This window comes from Aquarana catesbeiana, linkage group LG10 (assembly GCF_042186555.1).
Source record: "Aquarana catesbeiana isolate 2022-GZ linkage group LG10, ASM4218655v1, whole genome shotgun sequence".
NCBI classification, from domain to species: Eukaryota; Metazoa; Chordata; class Amphibia; order Anura; family Ranidae; genus Aquarana; species Aquarana catesbeiana.
In genome coordinates, this window is record NC_133333.1 from 208,815,969 (window position 1) to 208,843,745 (window position 27,777).

Genomic DNA, 27,777 nt, shown 5'->3' on the forward strand with positions numbered 1-27,777 from the left:
ATGGGGCACTATTCCTCCCGAAGGTACAAACGATGAGGAACAATGGTACAAACAAGGATATTCCCCCACCAGGGATTTTTTATTTTTGTAATGTTAGAATTCATGTTGGCGACCAGGGGAGCAGTAAAACCACAGCTCAGCCGCCTATTTTTAACCGCCCAGCAACACCCCCCCCCCCCCCCCCCAACCAGCTGCCAGTGTGAAAGTGTCCTAACGGCTTCAATGATTAATCACTGTAGCAAAGTGTTAGTCATCAGTGAAGAAGCCTCTGTGATTGGCTCCTGCTTACAATTGGATACTTCATCTGTCAGACTAGTAGCTGGTCCCAGAGGGTTGTACACACAGCAGCTCAATGATTCGACCTTTAAATGATTCTTCATTCACTCAACCTGTCCATCCATTATTCATCCCAGGGAAATAAAATTAAAGAAGGACTCCGCACTCACCTTTCTCACTGTTGAAGAAGGTGACATATCCCCTTGGTGTGAGCCATTGCATGGCGGAGCTGTCGCTTCCTGGAAACGCACATCTAAGAGTGAGGGTCCTTCCTTCCTCCACAGACACACGTGAGTAGAAAACCTTTGCTGCAAGAATAAGTTTGTGGTGAGTTAGGTTCTGGCACCACTGTACAGGAAATGCTGCATGGCAGAAGCTTAAAGGATGAACTCTAATAATAAACTTCTCATATTTGGACCCTTTAGGTCTGGTAAATATACAGTTTAATGCATTGTTAGATTTATTAGAAGTGTAAAATATACCTATTAATCCTGCCAAAAATTCAGTGAGATGATAACTTCCTGTGATTTCAGTCTGTGCCGAACTCCTATCAATTACCCACTATCTCTCATGTTATGGAGAAGGGGGGTGTCTTGTAGTCCTGTTCTAGGTTGACTATGCTGCTCTTCTATTGCTATTGTACAGCAAGTGAACATTGGCCCCACCAGGACAGGAAGGGTGCTACTGACAGGATGACCAGATAAAAATGAAGAGAAAGTCCTGAAAAGCTGCAATATATAATGTTTTCTGGGGTTTAGATATACACTCACCGGCCACTTTATTAGGTACACCTTGCTAGTACCGGGTTGGACCCTGTTTTGCCTTCAGAACTGCCTTCATTCTATATGGCATAGATTCAACAAGGTGGTGGAAACATTCCTCCGAGATTTTGGTCCATATTGACATGATTACATTACGCAGTTGCTGCAGATTTGTCGGCTGCACATCCATGATGAGAATCTCCCGTTCCACCACATCCCAAAGGTACTCTATTGGATTGAGATCTGGTGACTGTGGAGGCCATTGGAGTACAGGGACCTCATTGTCATGTTCAAGAAAACTAGTGGTGAGATGATTTGAGCTTTGTGACATGGAGCATTATCCTGCTGGAAGGAGCCATCAGAAGATGGGGACACTCAGTGGCGGTGCGTCCATAAAGGGCGCAGGAGCGCCGCCCCCTCTCTCCTGTACCACTCTAATCACCATAGATGGATTCATGCATTGCATAAATCTATCTATGGTCGCTGCTGACACCCCCTATTCAGGTGCCCGACCCATTTTCGGGCGCCGGGCATCTGAATTACAACAGCGGGGGTGTTTTTGGAAGCACCTGATTAGAGCCATAGGCTCTAATAGGTGCCCAAAAAGGTGAACAGCGGGCGCAATGCTGTGCATTCGCTGTTCACTCAGCTGTGTGTTAGCAAAGCAAAGGAATTCGCTTTGCCAACACTGAATCCGCCTCTCAGCCAATCAGGTTGCCGAGTCTGTTATCAGTCACCTGATTAGCTGAAATGTCAGGTGCTGTGATTGGACGCCTGAGAGAGGACGGAAGAAGACATGGAGGATGTGCAGGACACTGCCGCTGACCCGCTCCGAGACAGGTAAGTCCCGGGCAGCATCTGATGGGGCACACTGGCAGCAATTGATGGGCACACTGACAGCATCTGATGGGGCACAGTAGCGGCAAATGATGGGCACACTGGCAGAAATTGATAGGCACAGTGTCAGCAATTGATGGGCACAGTGGCTGCGTTTGGGCACAGTGGCTGCGTTTGATGGGCACAGTGGCTGCGTTTGATGGGCACAGTGGCTGCGTTTGATGGCACAGTAGCTGCAATTGATAATTTTTTTTTTTCTTCAGTTTGAGCCCCCCCAAAAATTTTGAGCACCAGTCGCCACTGGGTACACTGTAGTCATAATGGGATGGACATGGTCAGCAACAATACTCAGGTAGGCCGTGGTGGTTAAACGTTGCTCAATTGGTACTAAGGGGCCCAAAGTGTGCCAAGAAAATATCCCCCACACCATTACATCACCAACCTGAACCATTGATACAAGGTAGGATGGATCCATGCTTTCATGTTGTTTATGCCAAATTCTGACCCGACCATCTGAATGTCACAGATGAAATCGAGACTCATCAGACCAGGCAACGTTTTTCCAATATTCTATTGTCCAATTTTGGTGAGCCTGTGCAAATTGTAGCCTTAGTTTCCTGTTCTTAGCTGGCATGAGTGGCACCCGGTGTGGTCTTCTGCTGCTGTAGCCCATCTGCTTCAAGGTTTGATGTGTTCAGAGATGATATTCTGCATACCTTGGTTGTAACGAGTGGTTATTTGTGTTCAGTGGCGGCTGGTGGTATCTTTTTTCTTTTTTTTTTGGGGGGGGGGGGGGTGAACAGTGCACAGCCACTTACCCTGGGTTTCCTGGGTGGCCGGCTCGCTTCTCCTGTGTTTCCTCTCCTCACGTCTCCTCCCTCCTCCTCCTCCCGGCGGCAAGCATAGGTTCTCCTTTAAGCCAATTGGGAAACGGATCTCAGACCTTCCTGATTGGCCGGGAGGAGAATTAGTGTGACACTAGTGAATATTCATTCATTAGTGTCACACAACTGGGTGGGCTCAGAGCGCAGTGCTCTGCGCCCTGAGCCCACCCTATTTTGAAGCCTATAGAGCCTCTGGCTTCAATCACGGGCTTCAAACCCCCCACCATTGTAATCCATGCATCTGGCGGCCCGCATGTGGATAAGGGGGCGGTGCCTGTGTGCTCCTAATGGACGGGTCGCCACTGTTTGTGTTACCGTTGCCTTTCTATCATCTTGGACCAGTCTGCCCATTCTCCTCTGACATAGAAAAATATTGAAAAGGAAACTATTTAATAGGCTAATCGACAGATACCCGTCTAGTCCCTATTCCTTGGAACTATTTTTTGAGCTTCAAATTTATTGTGGTTTTTCTCAGAAACGGCAGAACTATATAGTCAATCTTGGGATGTTTTGTGACCAAACTCCAACAGGACTATGATCAGAAGGAATCCTGTGACTCTGAATTGAGCTTCTTATTCTCGGGCCTTACCAAATGGCTTGAGAAGAAATCGCTCACTTACTGGCACGTAAAAAGTTTTAAAGAATATATTAAAGATGACCTCAACCCCTTAGGACTTTGTGTCCAAATTTTTCTTTCCTTTGATAATTTAAGTTCTGCATTTAAAGTAGCATGGGAAAAAAATCTGAAATCGTGCTCTGTGGGAATGATGACACTACTAATAGAGGAGTACCAGAGACGCATGATCGATATAGATGCCAATATAGACTCCATCTATTCGAAAATCAAACCATTACAAACCCACCCTTCCTTCCAAGATCTTAACGATAAATTTAAAAGTACATATACTTTTTAATAAAACAATTCTCTCTAAAAAAGAATTCAAATTCTTAAGAGATAAACAAGCATTTGAGGAAGGCAAGACCTATAAATGGTCTCAGAAAACTGGGAGTAAAAACATTCAACGCAATCCTACACAATATCCGAGTAATTCAGACATATCTGATTCGACCTCCTGAGTCTCTCGTACTCCCCCCAAACAATTTAGATGAACTAGAAAACCAAAAAGACGCCAAGAAGGAGATCATCCTTCAGCAAGTAGTACTAAAAAATGTTTTCCCAAATCACAATCCCAGAACTTATCCACTGCTGTCTTGGGTTCTGTGACGCCGACACCACTGCTCGGTGCCGACGCTACAGCACCAACACCAGTTGAAACCCCTTTATCTACACCATCTGTCAAGATTCCAACACTATTCTTTCCAAAAAACCAGGGGAATACCCCCCGCACCCCCAAATCCGGTACTCCTTTAAATGTATCATCCTCTTCCTCACAATTGAATATCGTTAATCTTTCAGCACATAATCTTACTTCAGATGAAACTTCAGTTCTCTCTAAGGGTCTTACCTTTTGCCCAAATAATAGATTGGATAAGTTTGTAGCTATAAAGGATTTGCACCTTTATACTCGCAAACTATTACTCAAAAGTATGTTTGAAAAGCAAAAGCCAGATAATGAAGGCTGTCGCATGTTCAGCACGACAGGCCTTAGACAGCCTAAATTCTCTTTTAGAAGAAAGCGAACCAAGGGATCTTATCGATACCATCGATTTAGAATCTCTACTTAAAGAGACTGAGGATCCGCCCACAAATATTCCACCCGTAAAATATTCTTTAAAAAAAAACTCCTCCATGTACCCTGCCCCAAGCTCCAATCACGGTGTCACGACCTTCCTCAAGATGGCCTCCCAAGAGATCAAATCAAAATTGTACACCTTGCCACAATGGGCATCTAACCAAAAGTGAGAAGTTGGCTCTACAAAATGTATCCAATAATCATGACATTACGATTAAACCAAGTGACAAAGGAGCGAACATTGTCCTTATGGACAATGAACACTATAGAAAAATGTGTTTCAACAAAAAACCGTGACTGGTATCGCCCAGTGGGCTCAGACATTGTAGAGGCTTTCAACAAAAAGTTCTATTCGTTTGTAGATGATGCGTTTTTCCAGTAATACCATCTCCAAACAAACGTGGGATTTCATCCGTACCCCTTATCCAAGATTGACAACGTTCTATGCATTACCAGATATACATAAAAATGCTGTTGATCCACCGGGAAGACCAATTCTCTCCGGTAACGGATCTATCACTGAAAATTTATCCAAGTTAATAGATGAGCATATCAGACCCTTTGTCCTCACAATCCCTTCTTGTATCCGAGATACCATCCATCTTCTACAAATTATAGAAGATATACAAGTCCCTGATAAATGCATTCTTGCAACCATCGTTGTGGAGGCCCTCTACAGTTCAATACCACACTGTAGAGGGCTAGCATGTATCCGCAAGGTGCTGTCCCAGACTAGCCATCATGAAGCCCTGTTTAATGAATTTATACTCCTTTCTTTAGATCTCATACTCAATCATAATGTGTTTTCTTTTGGTGGTCAGCTGTTCCTCCAGGTACAGGGCGTAGCCATGGGCACTTGTTGTACCCCTGGCTGTGCCAATCTGTACCTGGGGGAATGGGAAAATGCGATTTTTAGCGACAAGGATCTCTCTATGTGCCTGTGCCACGTTGTTATGTGGCACAGGTACATAGATGACTTCTTCATCATTTGGGATGGTTCCCAATCCCTCCCGGATGAGTGTTTAAAGGCATTAAACATAAATAAATTCAATCTTAAATTTACAATGATTTCTGATATGTCCAAAGTCACCTTTTTGGACATTGAAATTTTCAAAAATGAATCTAACCTATTGTCCTGCAAGCTCTTTAGGAAGCCCACCGCAGGCAACACAGTTTTGCACTCATCTAGTTTCCATCCGAAACCACTCATCAATTCCATCCCTTATTATGGTCAATATTTACGTATCAGACGTAATTGTGCTAACCATTTGGATTTTAAACATGAGGCCAATAAACTTAAAAAAGTCTACTCGAACGTGGCTACAGCCATAAATCCCTTTAAAACAGGATTCCAACGTGCCAATGCCAGTAACAGGCACGAACTGTTGGCCCCAAAAAAAGTCGCAACTTCAAATGAAAGCCATAGAATAATTACAACATATACCAATGACCATAACAAAGTACTGCAAATATGCAAAATATATTGGCATTTATTAACATCCGACCCTACAATAGGACCCTTTGTACCCCCAACCCCGTTGATCACATACAGACGGGCCACCTCTGTGGGTGATTTGTTGGCTCAAAGTGAATTTTGAGGCTCAGGGAGAGGTGATCCATGTACAACAGTGGGGACATTCCCTTGTGGATCGTGCTCCTACATGGATACCAGAAAAAATATCTTTACCAAATGGCATGCATTTTGTACCGAAACACTATTCAAACTGCCAGACCAGAGTAGTTTACCTGCTACTATGCAGCCGTAACTGTTTCTATGTAGGCAAAATGGTACAAAAACTATGGCCGAGACTATACCACCATATTAGGGCTGTGCAAACTGTTCATCCTGATCTCCTACTGGGCAGACACGTCGCCCAGGTTCATGGTGGTATCTGTCCAACAGTATCTGTCTTGGTATTGGATCGCCTACACCCAAGCCCACATGGCGGAGATTTTAACAAAAGTCTCTTGTAACGAGAGCTTTGGTGGATATCAAACCTAAATGCTACCTCTCCACCTGGCCTCAACGAAGCCTTCAGCCTAAAACCCTTTTTTTTACCAGGCTTTGTGGCGGGAGGCTACGACAAAGAACTGTAAGTTCATCTATCGGTCTTTTTTCTTTTTACATAACCTCCAATGGTTTTTTGGTCTACTACAGTCTCCTTTTTTCCCCTTCTCCCTTCCCTTTTCTTCTTTTCTTTTTCTTTCACCAAATTTTTTCAGTCATCTTAATGATATTGGCATACTTTATCTGCCGTTTAAAATGCTTAACATGTTTTGTATGGATATTATTACTATGTTCTTTATGTATGGTTCTCCTTATTTTTGAAATCATCCTTGTTCCTCTTTTTGTCTGAAGATTTTGTTCTTGATTCCTTTGAACAATACCAATATGTACAGATGACAATCCCACGTCCCGTCAGTCCAAGCTTGTTGGAAACTCCAAGCTGGCACACACTACTTTGTGTGTGGCAGCTGCTTTAGTTTCCTTTTTCACTGTTTTTTTCACTATTCAGCGCAAGTTTAAATTTTATATTATTCACTGTTGGAAACTCCAATTATATATAATTTTTCTTTTTTTTATATTTCTTTATATTTACATTTATTTTTTACTTATTATGCCCTCTCTGCAAATCTTGGACTGTCTCTGGTTTCGGCTTGGGTGGGTGCTGTTTCCCCCCTCTCTCAGTGGTGTGGCTCGCTGGCGCTCCCCGACATGGGTGGGGGCCTCCGCTCCTCTTCTTGTTGGCGACTGAGGCAGTGTTTTGCGGCAGATGTGCGCATGCGCCGGGTCTTCGGTGCCCCGCGCTTACGCACCGGCTTCTTTTCATCCTTGCCCTTAGTTGCCGCCCATCCTCCGTGTCGGCGGCCTACGTCGATGTCTGACTTCATCGCGTCAGTTGACGCGGTGGCGCCGGACGCCGCGCCGGCCGGGGAGCCGCGAATGGAGGGTCTCCTACACACAGGTGTGTGAGTCACACAGGTGTCTGGATGTTTATCAGATGATTCACTAGGCTGTATTCCCCACTGTTCTCTGATGCTTGGAACATTTAACCTGCTGAGATTGGTTGCCTCCTTCTTACCACTCCCATTGCCAGGCTATTTAATACAGGTAAGTGCAGCACATTATTGCTGCACAGACGAGATAAGCGCTACCCCTGCATGGATGTGAGAGGATTGTCCAGAAAAAAAGGTTAGAAACCAATACTCTGCTCCTCCCTTTCTCTTATATAAATGGGTCTTTTTTCTCTATATACTTATATTTTTTGATCCACTCTTTGTTATCTGTATTGATTCTTTAGATTGCCCTCCAGGGAGATTTCTTATCTCTTTTTTTATCTTTTTTAACTTTTTGATCCTTCTATCTATATCTCAGCAGTGATTTTATATATATATACATACATACATACGGTATATATGTATACCTTCTTGTCTCCCTTTTTTACCTGTCAGATTCGCACCCTCCATATCTCTTTGGCGGTTCCTGTGAGCTCTGACCTGCCGCTCCACCTTGGGGGTACAGTTCACCATTAGCCTCAAGCAGAGACCTGTCTCACATACAAACTTACCATATATTGAAGAGGGTAACGAGTTTCAACCCATTGGGGTCACCCTAGAGTTGTATTTCAATTTAGTGGACCTCCGGATGTGGGAATCTATCTACCTACACTATTGCTGTGTATTATCTTCACTGTAGAGGAACATGCGATTTGTGAGTACCAACCTATATAGTACATATCGTGGTGTATGCCTGCCTCTCTGAAAAACAAATTCTTATATGTAGAAGTTTATTGTTTATTTACTGGTCGATTATTTATATGTGTATATATGTCCTTTTTCTTTGATAGAAATATAACGACACGCTTTGTCTGAACCCCTGAAGAAGGAAGTACAGTATCATGAAAAGAAACAAATCTTTTTGTGTTTTCTGAAACATGTAGGGTTTTTTTTGTTTCAGCTACAATTTGCTTCTGACCCTTGGTTCTCAGAATCATTGTTTGCTGCAGCATTTAGCAGCTGTATTTCTATACTCCTGTTCCCATTTTCACGAACGTTTTTAGATGTTGATATTTTTGTATACTGAATAAAATTTGTATTTTTATACTCCTTTTGTATCTATTGTCTATCGATCCTGTGTTGGTTCCCTGCCCATACCATCCCTTTTGGGGCATTCCTCTTTTTCTACATTCTCCTCTGACATCAACAAGGCCTTTTCCTCCACACAACTGCCGCTCACTGGATATTTTCTCTTTTGCGGACCATTCTCTGTAAACCCTAGAGATGGTTGTGTGTGAAAATCCCAGCAGATCAGCAGTTTTTGAAATACTCAGTCCAGCCCGTCTGGCACCAACAACCATGCCACTTTCAAAGTCACTTAAATGCCCTTTCTTGCCCATTCTGATGCTCGGTTTGAACTTCAGCAAGTTGTCTTCACCACGTCTAGCTGCCTAAATGCATTGAGCTGCTGGCATGCCATTGTCTGATTAGCAATTTGTGTTACCAAGCAGTTGAACAGGTGAACCTAATAAAGTGGCCGTTGAGTGTATTTTAACACTCCCTAACACTTAACTTAAAGTGACACTAAACAATATCCTTATTCTCCAATAATAAACCATATACATTAAATTGTTTCTTGCCTGTGTTTTTCTGCCTCCATGTAACATCCTCCGTGAGCTCCTGAACCCCTTCTTTTCCCCTCTCACTTCTGTTTGCTTGAAATGAGCGATGCATTTTAGTTACGGACATGTACACTACTCCATGCACACCATGCACACTACACATCCCATAGTCCCTAGTCCATCTCTGGAGTGAGCAAGAGAAGGTGGCTACATTCCTACATACAGTGGGACCATGCAGAATGAATGTAGCCACTCTCTACCAGAAGTTGGATCACAGCATAAAAAAATTTGGAGGAGGCTGAGCGAAATAAAAGGAACATTCTTGAATTAAGAATACATATTTTAATTGATTTTTTTTTTTTTTTTTTTAACATGAGTTTAGTGTCCCCTTAGCTTAAAACTCTACCCTCCATAATCCCTAACCTAACCCTCAACGTCTAAGGACAGCCATAGACGGATTGATTTTCTTTACGAAAGAAAATCATTTGATTACCCCATCAACGAATGATGGGGGAATCCCTCATGAGAAGCCATTGTGAAGCCGTCCCTGACGAGAATACCGTGATCATTGCTAACGCCTATAACAACTGCAAGCAATAATCGCATGTAAAATCCGACAGGTTGGCCGTACCCAAGTTGATCATTCGGTACATTCAACCTGCCCATACATGATTTGAATCTCGGTCAGTCTCTGCTGAACTGGCTGAAATTGATACCGAGACTGGATTTACCTTAACCCTAATTGTAACATACTTAACCTTAACCCTTAGCCCTAACCGAATCCCTAACACTAATGCCCCATACACACGATCCGATTATAGGACGAATGATCGTCCTTTTTTTTGCATGCTAATCTCACGTTGAATCTGATGAGTTTACTAAAGTCACGAAAATTCTCGTACGACAGAATAAAAATTTGGAAGTGATGTCACGTGTTGTAATGCATTTGTATTGCATTTTCGAAGGACCGCTGTACTGCTTAAACGAAAATCGTACGATCTGGCATCGTACAGCAAAAATTTCCGTGCATGTCCGATAGAATAATATCGGATGAACTGTCCTGATCGGCTCTCAAAAGCTCTGTACTAACGATCCGATTATCGTACGATCGATTTGAATGCAGTATTTTTCGTACGATTTTCGGATCGTGTGTACGGGGCTTAAGGGCCTTTTCACACACACAGTGGATGTATGTTATAGTGCCATAGCGCGCATGAGCTGGTTTGTGTTGTACATGCATTGTTAAAAAGCCTTGTGATAATTTCCTTTTTTTCATTTTTTTTGTAACATTTTTTAAAGTGACCAAAAATCACTATATTTAACCGTATGCACAACAGTGCATTGCGCCACAATGATGTGTGTTGTACCGCATTGTTTTGCATTACATGAAAAAGCAGACCTGCTGCAGTTTTATGCAAAACGGCAACGCACTTGTATGGTGTGGCAGGGCGCATAGGGAACAATTGTTATCGCAATTCTCTTGGGTTGAGCCTGCGTTGATCAAATACCTGGTTTGAACAATCCCTATGGTCATATTTACAAAGCAGTGAATCTGACATTCAACAAAAATTCAATGATGGTGAATCTTCTAGGTGCACAATGTTTTAAATGACAGTGATTGATTCACCACCAGTTAATGTATTTATGAATAAGCCCCCAGTTAACCCCTTAAAACCTCACCTTCTACTCCCAAAATATCTTGTGCCAAAGATGAACAGCTTCAAGTTTTCCAATGTGGCAAGTAATAGATTCAATCCACTGGCACTTTTTTAGACTATAACAGGGGTCTCCAAACTGCGGCCCGGGGGCCAGATGCGGTCCTTTGCTTGCTTTTATCCAGCCCTTAGGACACTGTTCTTCTCACTGATACAAGACACTATTCCTTCCACTGACACCAATCATGGGCCACTTTTCCTCCTACTGAAACCAATTATGGGGTACTATTCCTCCCACTACCACCAACGACTGGGCATTATTTCTCCCACTGACAACGATGGGGCACTATTCCTCCCACTGGCACCAACAATGGGGCCCTATTCATCCCACTGGCACCAACAATGGGGCACTAGTCCTCCCACTGGCACCAACAATGGGGCACTATTCATCCCACTGACCCCAACGATGGGGCACTATTCATCCCACTGACCCCAACAATGGGGCACTATTCCTTCCACTGGCACCAACAATGGGTTACTATCTCTCCCACTGACACCAATAATGGGTTACTATTCCTCCCCCCTGACACCAATGATGGGGCACCATTTCTCCCACTGACACCAACGATGGGGTAGTATACCTCCCACTATAAATGATTAGGCACTATTCCTCCCACTGACACCAACATCTGGCCCCTCTAAAGTCTGAACTGACCCTTTGTTTAGAAAGTTTGGAGACCCCTGGCCTATAATATCTGATAAGGAAAGAAAGAACTACACTTGACTTTCCAGTACTTGTAGATACAATGTTGAATGCCTCACCATCTGGTGTAGGTAAGGCAATGTCTACCCTGGGGGATCAGGATCTTCCTGGCATACTAGTAAATACTATGGTAAGGGTAATGTATCCAGAAGTCTGGACTTACCTTCCCCTTTGAGCAGAGCCCCCAGCACACAGAGCAGTGCGCACACAATCATTAGTCCTGTCTGCACTTCTCTCTTTCTGAGCTTCCTCCAGACTCTGCAAACGTTTTCATGTCTGAGGTGTTGGGGGGGTTACGGAAGTCTCTGAAGACCGGTGACATCAGTATGTTGATGGAGCACAAGCGGTCTTTCCACCCTGAGAAAGTGAGCGGCGCAGCTTTACCACAAAGTTCACAAACAAGCTTGCACCCCCCACCTGAGACCTATAGCTCTGAGGCTATAGGAAACCACTTAATGAGACAGAAATAACTTTCTATATGAAATAGTCCTACATGGGTTACAGCTCTCCAGCCACTGGGTAACTACAGATTCCAACATGGTACAGCTGACTCTTTTTTTTTTTTATGAAAAGCTGTAAGGTTTTGATAGAAAACTAAATATGGTCTTTATTCCCTCTGGGTTTATGTAAGACTAAAAATAAATTAACTCTAATGCCCTGTACACACGATCGGACATTGATCGGACATTCCGACAACAAAATCCATGGATTTTTTCCGACGGATGTTGGCTCAAACTTGTCTTGCATACACACGGTTGCGCAAAGTTGTCGAAAAATGCGATTGTTCTGAACACGGTGGCGTAAAACACGTACGTCGGGACTATAAGCGGGGCAGTAGCCAATAGCTTTCGTCTCTTAATTTATTCTGAGCATGCGTGGCACTTTGTGCGTTGGATTTGTGTACACACGATCGGAATTTAACTGATCGGATTTTGTTGTCGGAAAATTTTATAGCTTGCTCTCAAACTTTGTGTGTTGGAAATTCGACAGAAAAAGTCCAATGGAGCCCACACACGTTCGGAATTTCCGACAACACAATCCGATCGCACTTTTTCCATCGGAAAATCCAACCGTGTGTACAGGGCATTACAGTTCCCATGTTTCAGGCAGCTGTAGAACATAAAAAAAAGTTTATTATTAGAAGGGTTTTAGTCAGAGTGCCTCTTTAGGGCCATGTTGCATTGGGTTCAGGTGTAGGGTGCCTTGAATATTTCTGTGGTTGAAGAGATCACAGTAGGTTGCGGCACAGAGATGGTCAACCTTGTAGGAAGAGTGACAGACTGGCACTCACAGCAAGCAAAGAACATCTATTTTATTAAGGTGACCTGGTGGAACTGAGCTTCAGCAGTAATCTATAGGAGTCTGGGTGGTGTCGCAGAGTTTTGTGAACATGCTTTGTCACAGGGGGAGTCACCACACACTGAAGTGATACAATGAGCAAAGTCCACAATCCACAAGAAGGTGGTCTTAACAATCAGAAGCAGAGTAGAGATAGCTGGTCAGTATAGGTTCAAAATAGAGTTTCAACATAATCCAAACTACAATTAGTTATCTGAGTTATGCATAACAGAAAACAAATTCAACCTACTGGTCAGACACAGGCTAAAGGTCCAGCAGTCTATTTAAGCTTTCCCAATTGGGGAAGGTGTGAACTGCAGACTTGAGATGCAGTACTGTGTAATGACCGGCATATGGCAAAGTCTCAAGACAGAGGTGCCTGGTAGCTGAGTGACCTGTGTCCACATTATATTGTTGCATTTTCCACATCATAAATATTGTCATGTCTGTTGTACGCTACCACACAGGGATTTCTACCATTGTGAACTGTTGCCCTGTTTATGGATTCCTGCCATATGGTGGCTGTGGTAAAAGCAATCGAGACAATATTGGCATGTTACAGCTGTCAAACTGGAAAAAAATAATCTTTATTGCCCGTGACAACAGGTTTTTGTTCGCTTCCAAGGTGTTTTGCATTCCCACAAGTCTATGGGATTTGCATAACCCACTTAAAGCAGGTCAAATGAAATTGAGAAGGAGGTCATCTGATTGTCAAATGCACGTTAAAGCTGTTGTATACCCAGAAGAAAAAAAACAAAAACAACCTATAAGGCAAAGGCATAATGACGCTTGAGAAGGGGATATGATCTCAATTTACAAATACCATACTGGTGACCCCACAATAGGGATAAAACTTTTCCGCGAAAGGGAGTTTAATAAGACACGTGGCCAATTAGAAGAAAAGAGGTTTAACCTTAAACTGCGTAGAGGGTTCTTTGCGGCAAGGATGTGGAATTCCCTTCCACAGGAGGTGGTTTCAGCAGGGAGCATCGATTAGTTTCAAAATACTATTAGCTAAGCACCTGAACGACCACAACATACAGGGATATACAATGTAATACTGACATATATTTACACACATAGGATGGACTTGTGTCTTTTTTCAACCTCACCTACTATGAGTGGCCGGAGCCACAATGACGTCACTCCCGGGAGGCTTTTTTTTCAGCAAGAAGCTCTGATTTTCCAGCAGCATCCGCTGGACCTTCAGAGCGCATGCGCCGCTGATGACAGCGGCTGCATGCAAGGTGAATATCTGCTAAACCGTACAGGTTTAGCAGATATTCATTTTACCTACAGGTAAGCCTTATTATAGACTTACCTGTAGGTAAAAATGTACTAAAGAGGTATACGACCACTTTAATGAATTCTGAATGATCTCAGAAGTGTCTCAAACTGATGCCATTGACACAACTCCAAAGCCTGTTGACACAGGACCTTAATTATAATCTATTTTTTCATAGCCACCAGTCAGAGAGCCAAGGAGTTCATGGAGGGGATTTGGGGATACTCTCCCAAGGCTTCAGAACAGCTTAAGGAAAAGAGGATTATTTATTTTTTTTTTTTTTTCTTGGCCAAACCTCCCACAGGACTCTTTACAAGTAATGCTGGCACCCACATAAGTGACATCCTATTAGTATAAGAAGTCATGGTTTGTGTCATTTATGTTCACACATGGCATTGATGAGAAACCATGAGGACTTCCCAAAATGACAAATACATATGACCTTTCTGAGTCTGGTCATTTCTCGATAAACCCACAATAGGTAATTTCAGGCAGTTGATAAAATTGTTACACTGGAGTACAGGTGGGCAAATAAAGGGCCAAAAGGCACAGGTGAGGGCACAGACAAGGGATTAATGAGGACACTGAGAACAAATCTATTCATACCATGAAAAATACCTAAAACTATTTCCTTCTCAAAGCGATTCACAGAGCTTCTCCTACTCATTAAACTGCCTGACCGAGCTTCAAGTAGAAACAGAGGAGTTATGCCACGTACACACGGTCGGACTTGCCAACAGGACAAGCCCGTCGGCATTTCCGCCAGAAAAATTTACAGCACGTTCTCTATCTAAGTCCGTCGGAAATGCTGACAGAAAAAGTCCGATGGGGCATACACACGGTCAGATTATCCGACCAAAAGCTCCCATCGGACTTTTTCTGTCGGAAATTCCGACCGTGTGTATGCGGCATTAGATCTTCTATTATTGGCATGGAGTGTTGTCAGGATTATGTTATTCATGATTTAATTATGCTGCTCAGAAATACCAAAAAATACCCCCAAGAGAAAAACAACTATACACTAAGCCGGGTCCAAAGCAATGTTTTATGAAACCACTGATTAAAATAAAATGCAATCTTTTTCAGGGTTTTGGACACCCTCACCTGTCAGGACCTTGATCACCTGCTGGTGGCACTGTGCTTCCCAGAGTGGAAGGTTGTAGTTTTGGTGTCCACCAGCAGATTCCAGTAATCGGTTTCCACCTGATGCTGGCTGCTGGCAGGGTATTTAGGTTCTTCCCTACTAGTGCCTCTCGCTGCAGTGTTTTGTTGCTGCCAGATTCTGTTTGCCGTTGTCCATGATCTTGCTTGTGCCCTGTACCCTGCTGCCTTGTACCTACTCTCCCTTGTTTTTTGATCCCAGTTTTGGTTCCCGTTCCCATCTGCTCCCTGCACCTCCAGTTTTCCCCTGCTTTTCTGTGTTCCCCATACTGTATATATTGTATCTAGTTAGTTGTTAGGCTTTCTGTTTTTGTTAGGTTGTTTAGGTTGGTATTCTGTCACTGGGTTTTTTGTTCACTAATATTTTTATGTTTGCGGTGTTTGGATAGATTTTGTACATACACAGTCTGGTCCAAGTTTCCTGAATGTAGCCATGCAGATCTGGCCGTCCCTGCTGCTGATTTCTGACCCTACCTTTAGAAGGGCTTATGTATTGTCTAATCTCAAATGTTGCTTGACTTGAATTGAATGAAATACAACAGTAGTTATTTATTATTTAACATTTCATTTCAGCTACTGGCATTCTGTGCAGCTGGAAGTTCTCATCATTTCGGACTCTCTGACCATCAGTGGGTCACTTCTTCTGCTTCCTCTATATTCTGACCAAGCTTTAAGGCACTGTATGGAAACCATTGAACCACCATTGGTTCACTCCCAATATGCAGAGCATGCAGCAGCCCTCTAGACTAATTTCTCCTTTCAGAGCTTTCCAGTCTTCCAGGTAATGGGCCAAAAGGCAATCTAACCTGATGTCATTTGGCCATAACTTAGATATTTCTATCTAGCCTTTGGGTCACCAATAACATTTGCACGTGGCCACTGACCTGATCAGTCAGGAAGGGTGAGCCATGCTGACCAACAACTTGGGTAGGAGAGTTGAGTATTAGTAAGGAAGAGAATGGTTAGGAGTTTAAGGGAATCATTTACTTAATCCCTTTAGGCTGGCAAGTGGCTTTGGGAATCCAATCAACAATGTAGATATAGGGTTGAATTTGGTTGATCATCAGCATATCAAGAATCTTCGCTTAATACTTATGCTGATGCTTCTGACCTCCTGGATCTTTCAGGAGACACTAACCAGCAGGTGAATCAGTTCATTGGTCTTCACCTGTAACTTAACTATTAATTTTTGCGTGGACTGACCTTTAAAGTTGGCTTTGTACCTGTGCAATGCAGTGAAACTTGTCTAATGTGTGGTGCCATTCGATTAGAATGGGCCTCAACTGCAACAGAACAGTAGTTACCAAAGGACCGACACAGAGTGCACCACAATGCACACACACTGCAGTGTGGGCCACTGCATTAAAAAAGGCACAATTATGGGTTTTGTTCCATTGCCATGTGTTGGCAGCTTATGCTGAATGAATAGGGTTCTTTGGCACAAAGCACTGTTAACCCACAAAATACTGCACAATACTCATACTAACCACACTGGAACTGGCCGTGTGTGATGGGGCCCTAATGGAGGGACCTCTCTTTGGTCCATGTTCAGGGGCCATGCAGTGGTAAGCACATTTTTAGCCTGGACCTGGAAAGGGTTAAGTTCGTTGCTTTGTGGTCTTCAGTGAGAGAATTGCGACAAGCATAACTTCGGTCTGCGATGTGATATTTCCTCTGTGACTATATATATTTTCTCACTGTAATGAATCGTCGCCCTCCCACCTCCTATACTGTACACTGAGATGAGGGGGAAGAGGTGTCAAATCGTGATGTCATGGAGTTGGGGTGATGTGGAGAGGACAGGGGGTGGACTATGTGTACTATAAACGCAGCAAACTATTGCTCTATGATAGTCCTGCCGCTGTCAGGGTCTATGTAGGGTAAGATAAGGGATGATGTGGGCTGATGAAAATGTCAGAGGCTGACAAAACAACCCAGGACCCACTATTGAAAAGTAAAACGTACAGCAATGCATTTTGGATGCCATTCTGGTGCACTAAGATAGAGCAGCACATGGCATTCGTGTTATAGCATAGTGCAATAGAAGTGAGTCCTCTGTGCCTTGTGGTGTGCTGCATTAAACAAAATTGGCCATATCCATTTTCCAGGGAAAAAGTAGAGCTATAGCCCTCCCTCAAAAAATGTGTTGCAACACTCAACTATAAGGATATTTGCAGTTACAGTTCACTCCTAGTCCCCCTATAAAGTCCTAAAAACACCTGTTGATCCTGCCAGTGAAGTCCATTGAATGCAGCTTCCTGAGATAAGGTGACAACAATGCTGCACTGCTCCTGAATTCACAGCAGAGTTGTCACCTCTCTGTAGGCTGTGCCTGTTTACACTATAGTGGGATGAGAAGATGTCGCACAGGACGTGTCTTTCAGCATTGTCACTGCTAGTTCATAAACCTGTAGCTTGTCAATCAGCACCTGGCCACTCATAGTCCCATCCTCTGTTTTCTGGATTGACAGCACTGCCTCTGTTACTGAAACCTCCCCCTGTGATCTGCAGTGTCTGGGAGGGGGAGCTTGTGAGACACAAATGAAGGAGAACTTGGCTCAGTCAGGGGAGGTAAAGGAAGTTTTTGGTTTATTTTATTAGGCTAGGCCAGTGATGGCGAACCTATGGCACGCGTGCCCTCTCTGTGGGCACTCCGCCAGGATAGGGGAGGGAATCCCCCAGCAAGGTAGCCTCTTGCACTGGCGGTGCAGGCGCGGAGGAGTCGGCTCGCTTCCTATCATCAGTGCGATCGATCAGGCAGTGGGGCGGCAGATGTAAGCAAAACCCTCCCTGCATGCACTGAGGGCAGCCTAGTGGGAAGGACACGGAGTGTCTGCCTCTGTAAGCAGCGCCGCGATACAGAGGAAGAGAAGTATAACTCCTCCCTTCCTGGACTTTGAGGCCAATAGGAGAGCGGCTTCCTGTGCAGGGGCCCCGGGCGGAGGGCGCTAAAGGGCGCTAAAGCATGACAATGTGGAGGACTCTGTCTGCACATACACAGGTAGGATAGTGCTATGGGGGAAAGGGGGGGCGCAGAGGACACTGCTGTGTATGTGGTGGGTATGTGAAGGGGCCAGAGGACACTGCTTTAGGAAGGGCCATCCCCATAGCAGTGTCCCCTATTGGCCTTCACATCACCCCCCGATCCCTGTATTCTGAGCACAACGCATGTCTGATCCCTGTATTCTGAGCACAACGCATGTCTGATCCCTGTATTCTGAGCACAACGCATGTCTGATCCCAGTATTCTGAGCACAACGCATGTCTGATCCCTGTATTCTGAGCACAATGCATGTCTGATCCCTATATTCTGAGCACAACGCTTCTCTGCATTCTGAGCACAACGCATGTCTGATCCTTGTATTCTGAGCACAACGCATCTCTGCATTCTGGGCACAATGCATGTCTGATCCCTGTATTCTGAGCACAACGCATTTGTCTGATCCCTGCATTCTGAGCACAACGCATTTGTCTGATCCCTGCATTCTGAGCACAACGCATTTGTCTGATCCCTGCATTCTGAGCACAACGCATTTGTCTGATCCCTGCATTCTGAGCACAACGCATTTGTCTGATCCCTGCATTCTGAGCACAACGCATTTGTCTGATCCCTGCATTCTGAGCACAACGCATTTGTCTGATCCCTGCATTCTGAGCACAACGCATGTCTGATCCCTGCATTCTGAGCACAATGCATGTCTGATCCCTGCATTCTGAGCACAACGCATGTCTGATCCCTATATTCTGAGCACAACGCTTCTCTGCATTCTGAGCACAACGCATGTCTGATCCTTGTATTCTGAGCACAACGCATCTCTGCATTCTGGGCACAATGCATGTCTGATCCCTGTATTCTGAGCACAACGCATTTGTCTGATCCCTGCATTCTGAGCACAACGCATTTGTCTGATCCCTGCATTCTGAGCACAACGCATTTGTCTGATCCCTGCATTCTGAGCACAACGCATTTGTCTGATCCCTGCATTCTGAGCACAACGCATTTGTCTGATCCCTGCATTCTGAGCACAACGCATTTGTCTGATCCCTGCATTCTGAGCACAACGCATGTCTGATCCCTGCATTCTGAGCACAACGCATGTCTGATCCCTGCATTCTGAGCACAACGCATGTCTGATCCCTGCATTCTGAGCACAACGCATGTCTGATCCCTGCATTCTGAGCACAACGCATGTCTGATCCCTGAATTCTGAGCACAACGCATGTCTGATCCCTGCATTCTGAGCACAACGCATGTCTGATCCCTGCATTCTGAGCGTAACGCACTCCTTTGAAAAAGCAGAAAAGATTTTTTCTGGGCAGAATCTTACATTTTTGGTCCCTTAGGGCTCATTCAGAGGGATGATCAGTCCCATCCTCTGTACAGAGCCGCTAGTAGGTTTAATTCCATGTTGGCACTTTGAAATAAATAAGTTGGTTTTGTGACGCTGTTTGGGCACTCGGGCTCAAAAAGGTTCGCCATCACTGGGCTAGGCTGATCTTAAGCATTAGGCATAAAGGTAATATATTGCAGTTTACTCGTCCTTTGATGTGGTACCTGCACATTAGTTTTCATTTTATATTTGTTTTTCATTTTTTTATATATAGTTTTTACCTGGTGATCCTGCCAGTAACAGACCTCCCATCCTAGGGTGACAACACTCACTCACTGTTCAGAGCAGAGGAGTTGTAGTACAGAGCAGAGGAGTTGTAGTACAGAGCAGAGGAGTTGTAGTACAGAGCAGAGGAGTTGTAGTACAGAGCAGAGGAGTTGTAGTAAAGTCCCTCTCTACCCACCTTGTTCAGCAGTAGGCGCAAGCCCCTTTACATTATTCTCCCACGATCCAGTTGGCTCCCACAATTCCCAGGACTCCTTGATATACCCAGGGGATACGAAATCCACTGTTTCCTTTCCCTGCTCAGAGAGATGGCCCCTGATGGAACAGCAGTAATTGGGTATGTTAGCTATTACCAGTGGGGGGGATCTTTTGTTGATCCCTGCATGCAAGTCGCTAGATAGAAGTGCAAGAGCACACAGCTCCATCCTAAGCCTCAGTCACTATAGGTGGGCACTAAGCTAGCTGGCCTCGGAATACTACCTTTCAGTGGGGTGGCCCTGTATCTTCAGACACCTTCCTGTATGCCTATCCATGGGACCCCTGCCACTACCTGGACATTCAGACCAGAGGCTCCTTTCCTTTGTGGAGCCTGTCTGGAGATACCTGTGGATGACCACTTTCGCTACAGCCAACCTCCTTGTGAGAGACCTGTTGTGCTTTCAGTTCAGTTCACAGGTTACAAGGACATTGGATTTCTATTTATCTGTGCTTGCAGAAAATGTACTTATCCTGGAAAAAGAAAATAATGCAGCCACTACACCATACACAGCATTCTCTGATTGGATCAGACGCAGATCATGAAGTCACTGTCACTCCTCTCTACCTCGTCCAATCAGAGAACACCTGCAATTAAAAAATAGCGAGCTACTCCCTGTGTTCAGTGTGCAGGGCAGAAGCCGCTGTAGCAGCACCCTGAAGGTCACAGCTCTAACTGTACATAACATGGACTGCTACCGTGATCAACAGCCAATACCAGCAGCCCCCAGGTTATCAGATATGGATACTTACATCAAACCACTGTTGCCTGAGAAATTGTAGTGGATTTAGCAAGGAGGGTCAGTGATTTGGTTCCCTCCCCAGCAGTAGGTCTCCTGTAGCAACCGGGACTGAACCTGCATTATAAAGACCCAAAGCCTGGCCACATGGTATGGGAAGGAAGGAGTTAAGTACACGCATGAGGTCCGCGCTAGGTGCATGGTGGGACCCTATTCTGTTACTGGGAGTGAGGTAACACAGGTACGCTTGTAAGTGGGGTGCAGCGGCAGTTACTCCCACAGACAGGTGTAATAGAAAACATTTGTTTAAATAATGCAACGACAGTTCACAACAACCTCGAGGAACGCCTGCCCAGCCCGGTACGCTCATGGTTTCCAACTATGCGAAGGTGACGGGTATCAGATGATTTGACAGCAAAATGCAGCCTGGCCATCTGGTGCCCAAGGAAAATGTCCACGGAGTTGTGACCCTATGCTTTTTCTTCTTGTCAGGAACTTTTCCCTACCACTAGTACTGTCCCTAACAGGCGACATACCTGTTTCTACTCTATCAACTAGCATAAAAGCTCACACGGCCTGGGAGACAAGGCTCTGCTTGACTCAAGATGGCTGCCAGAGTCACATGGGGTGGCAGCATTCAATTGGGTGCTTCCCCAGTGACCCAGGAAACTAGAGGAACTGTGTTTCTCTTGACTTCCTCTCCAGCTGCAGTGCCACTGCATGAAGCACCACCTGCAGTGAAGAAAGACTGCACCTGCCCACATGCTGGACTGGTGGAGAGGGCAGGGGCTCAGCAGTGTCTTTCCCAAATGTAACATACATCAGGCAACAGTATGTAGTGACACGGGATGGTACTTTTCAGAGGAACTATGTACTTTTATTACTGCACACAGTAACACGGTTCAGCTCTAAGATGGGAATCTGCCTTAGGCCCCTTTCACACTTGTATGACCTGAAAGTAGCGTGACTTTGATGCAGGACAAGTCGCACAAGTGTGAAAGGGGCCTAAATGTTTGATTCTCACATGATTGCAGCTCCCGCCTGGTCCTGGGCATTGATGAGCCCATGCACTGCAAAATGTACCCTCACAAGCAGGGCGAGTGGTTTCACCCACACTTCTACTCTGACCTCCAATATAATGAGTCACTTCACCACTGATCCCTAATGTAAATTCTCGTACACACAATGAGATTTTTTTTTTCTAATGCTAGTCTCCATATTAAAAATGAAGAGGTTACTAAAGTGAAAAAATTCTCGTACGACAGAATGAATATTTGGAAGTGATGTCATGTTTTGTATTTGTAGCACTCTGGAGTTTAGGCAGGGTTGCTCCTCACAAATTTACTTGCCAGGAGTAGTTATCCTGATTGATTGCTAGAGACCTACAGTATTGATTTTTCCCTAAGCTTGGCCTTGTTGCACTTTTCTCTTCTACCACTAAGTGGCCGGGTACTTGGTGGTACTAGACACGAGAAGGGCAAAGCAGGGTCAGGTTATGGGTATCTCAGTCAATGGGCAGGGTTTTTTTTAATCCCTTGGCCTGCTGGGAGAACCTATATATTTGGGTGAAGCCAGTTGATCAGTTTTCTGTGCCACCTGGACGGCTGTCTGGGTGGATGTGTTGTATTGCCCGGGCTGCTAGGCCAGATATTGGGCCTGTCCCGGGGGCATCTGGCTGCTAGGCTGTCTGAGGTCCTAGCCAGAAGCAAGAGAGCAGCGTAGGGTTGGGATTGCGGCTTGCAGTCCAACCAGAAGTGACGGTTCTGCCGGCCGGAGAATCTGTCGTGGTCAGAGGTAAAGGGGGTAAAGAGGTAAAAGGTAAAGGGGAAGCTGTCGCCAGTAAGAGACTATCTCCCTTATTACCAGGGACCACAGTGAGTAACTGAAGCAAGTACCGGAGCAGAATTCTCACCAACCGGGGACGGTGGAGAATCGGGAAACTTCAGTGGGTATCAAGCCAGGGACCCAACCAGCGGAGGTGAGGCTTGCAGAACAGCCTTGTGTGTCAAGCCAGGGACCGAGCAGGCCAGTGGGGGGTGAAGGTTGAGGAAGATACCACCGTGAGGATTGAAGGAGCTCAAGGGATTCAGTGACAGTGAATCAGAGGGTCTAGTGAGAGACCGGGAGCTCAGTGGGCTGAAGAACTACAAGGAGTAATTGTAGTGAAAGTGAAGGAACTGTTAAAGACTGTTGCCATAGGAGACAGCATTCCTATACATGCAGATGTGGTGTCTTGCTGGATGTCCTGGCCTTAACCCTCTCTCCCCCCAAAAAAGGGTTGTTAAGAGAAATAAACGTTCTTTTGCATCCAAGAAGTGTCTGGCGCCCAATAACTTTAACAACTATACACCCACCATGCCTCACAACCCACTACATACAGAAGGATGTTGGCTATCCCTGGCCCTGGAGGTTCTCATTAGATCAAAGGAGACCTGGGACCTTGCTACAATCATATTGTATTTGTATTGCATTTTTGGATGATTGAACGAAAATCGTACAATTTGGTATCGAAAAAAAAACATGGTGCTTGTTCTATCAGATAATTTTGCACGAACTGTCATGATTGGCTCTCAAAAGCTCTGTGCTAATGATCAGGTTATCGTACAATCGATTTGAAAGCGGTATTTTTGGTACGATATTCTGATCGTGTATACTAGGCGTAAGGGGGTCACTTCTACTCTGACCACCAATGTAAAGGGGTCTCTTCTGCTTTGACCTTCAATATAAAGAATCACTTTACCACTGATCACTAATGTCAGAGGGGTCACTTCTACACTCTGATCAACAATGTAATGGGTCACTTCACTACTGGCCACCAATGTAAAGGGGTCTCTTGTACTCTGACCTTCAGTATAATGAGTCACTTAGCCACTGATCACTAATGTAAGGGGGTCACTACAATTTTCACTGTCTGTGTTATTTTTTTGGCCATTGTTATTATTTATTTTGTTCAACCACTTCCCAACACAGCCACCGTCAAATGAAGTCCACAGGAGGGATCTCCCATCCTGGGCGGGCGTCGTATGACATCCTCGGCTTCCCAGCCGTCTAGGGGGGCCCGCGCGTGCCCGTCGCGTCACCCGGGAGCCGATGCGCGTGCCCGGCGGCCGCGATGTCCGCCGGGCACCCGCGATTGCCCGATAACAGAGTAGGACCGTGGATGTTTACACACACAGATCCACGTCTTGTCAGGTGAGATGAGACCGATCGTGTGTTCTCAGTACAGAGGAACACCGATCGGTCTCCACCCCTTGTGAGTCCCCTCCCCCTACAGTTGGAATCACTCCCTAAATAACACATTTAACCCCTTGATCGCCCCTAGTGTTAACCCCTTCCCTGACAGTGACATACAGTAATCAGTGCATCTTTATAGCACTGATCGCTGTATAAATGTGTATAGGGCCCAAAATAGTGTCAAAAGTGTCCGATATGTCCACCGCAATATCACAGTCCCGATAAAAATCGTGGATCGCCGCCATTATTAGTATAAAAATAAATAAATAAAAATGCCATTAATCTATCCCCTATTTTGTAGATGCTATAACTTTTGCGCAAACCAATCAATATACGCTTATTGCGATTTTTTTTTTTTTGTTACCAAAAATATGTAGAAGAATACATATCGGCCTAAACTGAGGAAAAAAATTGTTGCGTTTTTTTTTTTTTTTTTTTTTTTTTTTAATTGGGATATTTATTATAGCAAAAAGTATAAAATATTGTGTTTTTTTTTTTTTTTTTTTTTTCAAACTTGTCACTCTTCTTTTGTTTATAGCGCAAGAAATAAAAACCCTTTTGGGTACAGTGTTGCATGACCGAGCTATTGTCTTTCAAAGTGTTACAGCACTGAAAACTGAAAATTGGCCTGGGCAGGAAGGGGGTGAAAATGCCCTGTATTGAAATGGTTAATTAAAAAAAAAAAATTTTTGTTTGATTTCAAAGTCTCCAGGGCAGGGGTAGGCAACCTGGCCCCCTCCAGCTGTTGTGGAACTACATTTCCCATGAGGCATTGCAAGGCTGTAAGTTACAATTACTCCCAGAGGCATGATGGGACTTGTAGTTATGCAACAGCTGGAGGGCCCCAGCTTGCCAACCCCCGCTAGGACCTGGTGATCATGCTAATGTACCATGAGTATTTTAGAAGGGGATTGCCTGAAACCTACAAACTATTTCAAGGTTTCCTCCATGGTAAAAAAAAAAAAAGTCTAGAAATGCTGGTCTAGCAGGACAGGATGAGTGTATGAAGGTCATTTGCTGACAGACATAATAGATTGGCATGTAAATGGACCCAGGGACAAAGCCTGAGTGTGACTCCTAAGCAGTGATGACATGATGGGAGGTGGAGTTGGGTGACGTAGCGGAGGCGTCCCATAGGAGGAGAGTACACAGAGCAGCTTAGCCTTCTGTGCAGGAAAGGACAGAGTACAGATACATAAAGATACATTCATCACATCACTTCAGTATTGGATATTGGGAGCTTTCGAGTCTGCGAGGTCCCTTTGTATAGTGACACATGGAATGTATAGAGGAGGAGGTGTGACAGGGGCTGTAGGAGGGTAGTACAGAGAGGGGGGGAGGGATGGACTATACACCGTGTAGAGCTGGCATGGAGGAAGAGATGTGCAGCTGGACGGTTGAGGAAAAGCCAAGTTTTCTGTTATAGTGGGCCCTTGATAATACAGGTTCTCTTTATTCTGCAGCCTTGACCTTTGTACAGAAGAGGCGGCACCGGGGACACGGTGAGCGCAGGACGCGATGATCTGCATACTGCTGGTGGCAGGACACGGCACGTTGCTAGAGAGTCACATCAAGGTCCATCTCTTGCACTTCTTATCTCATATTATTTCTACTGTTTATTTACTATAAGATAATAATTCTGGGTGAACCCCAGTTCACACTTACGCAAATCCTACACCAAACAAATGTGATCCAAAAAGCATAGATTTGCATGTCATGTAAAAAAAAAAAAAAAAAAAGCATGATGAAGGCTGTTTACATATATGCGGTGCAAATTTGATCTGGTTCAAAAAAGGGCCCTGTGCGAGTTTTTAGTTTGGTGCAGTGCATATTTTTAGCTCCATAGACTTCTATGGGACTGGATTGAAATTGCGGTCCAGTGTTCACATCACTGCAATTTTTTCTTGCCTAGATTTTTATGGAAAATAAAATCACAGATGTGACCACTCCCCTCAGAAATTCACACTAAATACACATGGAAACCGCACATGCTAAGCAGAATTCACATTGCGAAGTAAACAAAAATCGCAATGCGAATTTGTACCGCTTTAAATTTGCACCAAATCAGTGGGAACCAGGGCTGAGAGTCAGGCTGCCAAGAACCAGTAAGGAAGATATGATATGCCTGGACTTGTGGTCCTGCAGTGGCTACAAATTAGCCAAACCTATATATTAGAGAGCTCCAGCACTACTGTATAGTAGAGTGATCCAGTGCTACTGTATTGTAGGGGGCTCCAGCACTACTGTATATTAGAGAGACCTAGCGCTTCTGTAATCGCTAAATACAACCAGCATGATATTCACCTGTTTCCTTGTAATGGGGAAGTGCTAATGTGCAGCACAACTAGGGTTGCCACCTGTCCGGGATTCACCTGGACAATCCGGGTTTTAAATCATGTGTCCGGGTTTCAGTCCACCTGAAACCCGGACACATTATTCAGACAGTAATGACAGTAATGTGGCTCAGAACAGGGCCTGACAGGAGGGTTCGGGGGGCACTATGTGTGCGGTGTTACTATTCTCTTTGGAGTGCCCAAAGGTGTCCCCGGTCTGTTACAATCCTATAGTGTATATTTAAAAAAATTGCTGTGAGCCGCTAAAGTGTTCGGGTTTGGCTTGAAAAAAAAGTGGCAACCCTAAGCACAACACTTGATCCGATCAAAAACTAGGGATTTGATTTACTAAAACTCAGTGGCGGTTGGTGCTTAATATTGTGGGGGGAGCGGCAAACCAATGCCACCCTCCTGCGGGAGAGGGACAGGAATGCAGGGGATCCTTCTCCCCCCCCCCCCCTTCGCGGGAGACATATGGGAATGCGGCAGTGATCAGAGGCCTCCTTACCTTAGGAAGGAGGCAGATCAGACATGCATCTGGGCTGCAGCTCCTTGCTCCGTGGCCACCGCTTCTCCTCCAGGCAAAACAGGAAGTGGATCCTGACTGAGACCTGATTGGCCAGGAGTCCTAAGACTCCCAGGCCAACTGGGTCTCAGGAACTGCTTCCTGATTGGCCAGGAGGAGAATCAGGAAGACAATAGCAAATATTAATTTATTATTGTGACACAAGTGAGAGGGCTCGGGGAGCAGGCCCACCCTTTTTTGAAGCCAATTAAAGCCTCAGGCTCTAATATCATGTGCTTCAAAAAAAAAAAAAACCCCAATCAAATCCATGCATATGCACCCCCTATGGACGAGCCACCACTGCTAAAACGGCAAAATCTGGTGCAGCTGTGCAAGGTAGGCAATCTAAGCTGTGACCAAAAAAAATCCTGGAAGGTTTATATGCAGAGCTGCACCAGATTTTGCACTCTCCAGTTTTTGGTAAATCAACCCCTATGTGTCTATGTCCATGCCTTCCATTACACTATAATGAGTCTGTTCTTGTAGATAGATGCATAATGGGGAATGTTTGCATTGAATTCTGAACTGCACTTTTTTTCCTGGTTCATTCTTGGAGCTGTGACTTAGCAAGAAGGTGCAGTGACTACACATGGGATTTATGATTTAAAGGCAATGTCCTCCCAAGTAAAGGAATGCAGAATTGGGTTTTGCCATTTTCAGTTGTAATAAACTGCTGAAAGGTTTCCACGAACAGGAAGTGAGGGGAAATCTCTCCAATAGGGGACAACAACACAAATAAGAACCCTGGCTATCCCTTTATC

General features: G+C 44.7%; 2 protein-coding genes across 3 annotated transcripts in view; one reads left to right on the forward strand and one right to left on the reverse strand.

The window, feature by feature from the left end:
• Positions 1-12,267, reverse strand: part of CRTAM (cytotoxic and regulatory T cell molecule) — a 70,945-nt gene extending 58,678 nt beyond the window's left edge. The window contains exons 1-2 of the mRNA XM_073603211.1: positions 11,653-12,267; positions 447-584 (exon numbers count right to left, since the gene is read on the reverse strand). Of these exons, the coding sequence (XP_073459312.1) occupies positions 447-584; positions 11,653-11,704 (190 nt within the window). The 5' untranslated portion in view covers positions 11,705-12,267. The remainder of the gene's footprint in view (positions 1-446; positions 585-11,652) is intronic.
• LOC141111166 (uncharacterized) overlaps positions 1-27,777 on the forward strand; it is a 169,961-nt gene that overhangs the window by 71,651 nt on the left and 70,533 nt on the right. The window contains exons 1-2 of one of the 2 annotated variants that reach the window (XM_073603208.1): positions 24,765-25,415; positions 25,582-25,693. In XM_073603208.1, coding sequence (XP_073459309.1) covers positions 25,637-25,693 — 57 coding nt within the window. In that variant the 5' untranslated portion in view covers positions 24,765-25,415; positions 25,582-25,636. Of the gene's footprint in view, positions 1-24,764; positions 25,416-25,581; positions 25,694-27,777 lie in introns of those variants that run through there. The other variant, XM_073603210.1, reaches the window with a different exon arrangement.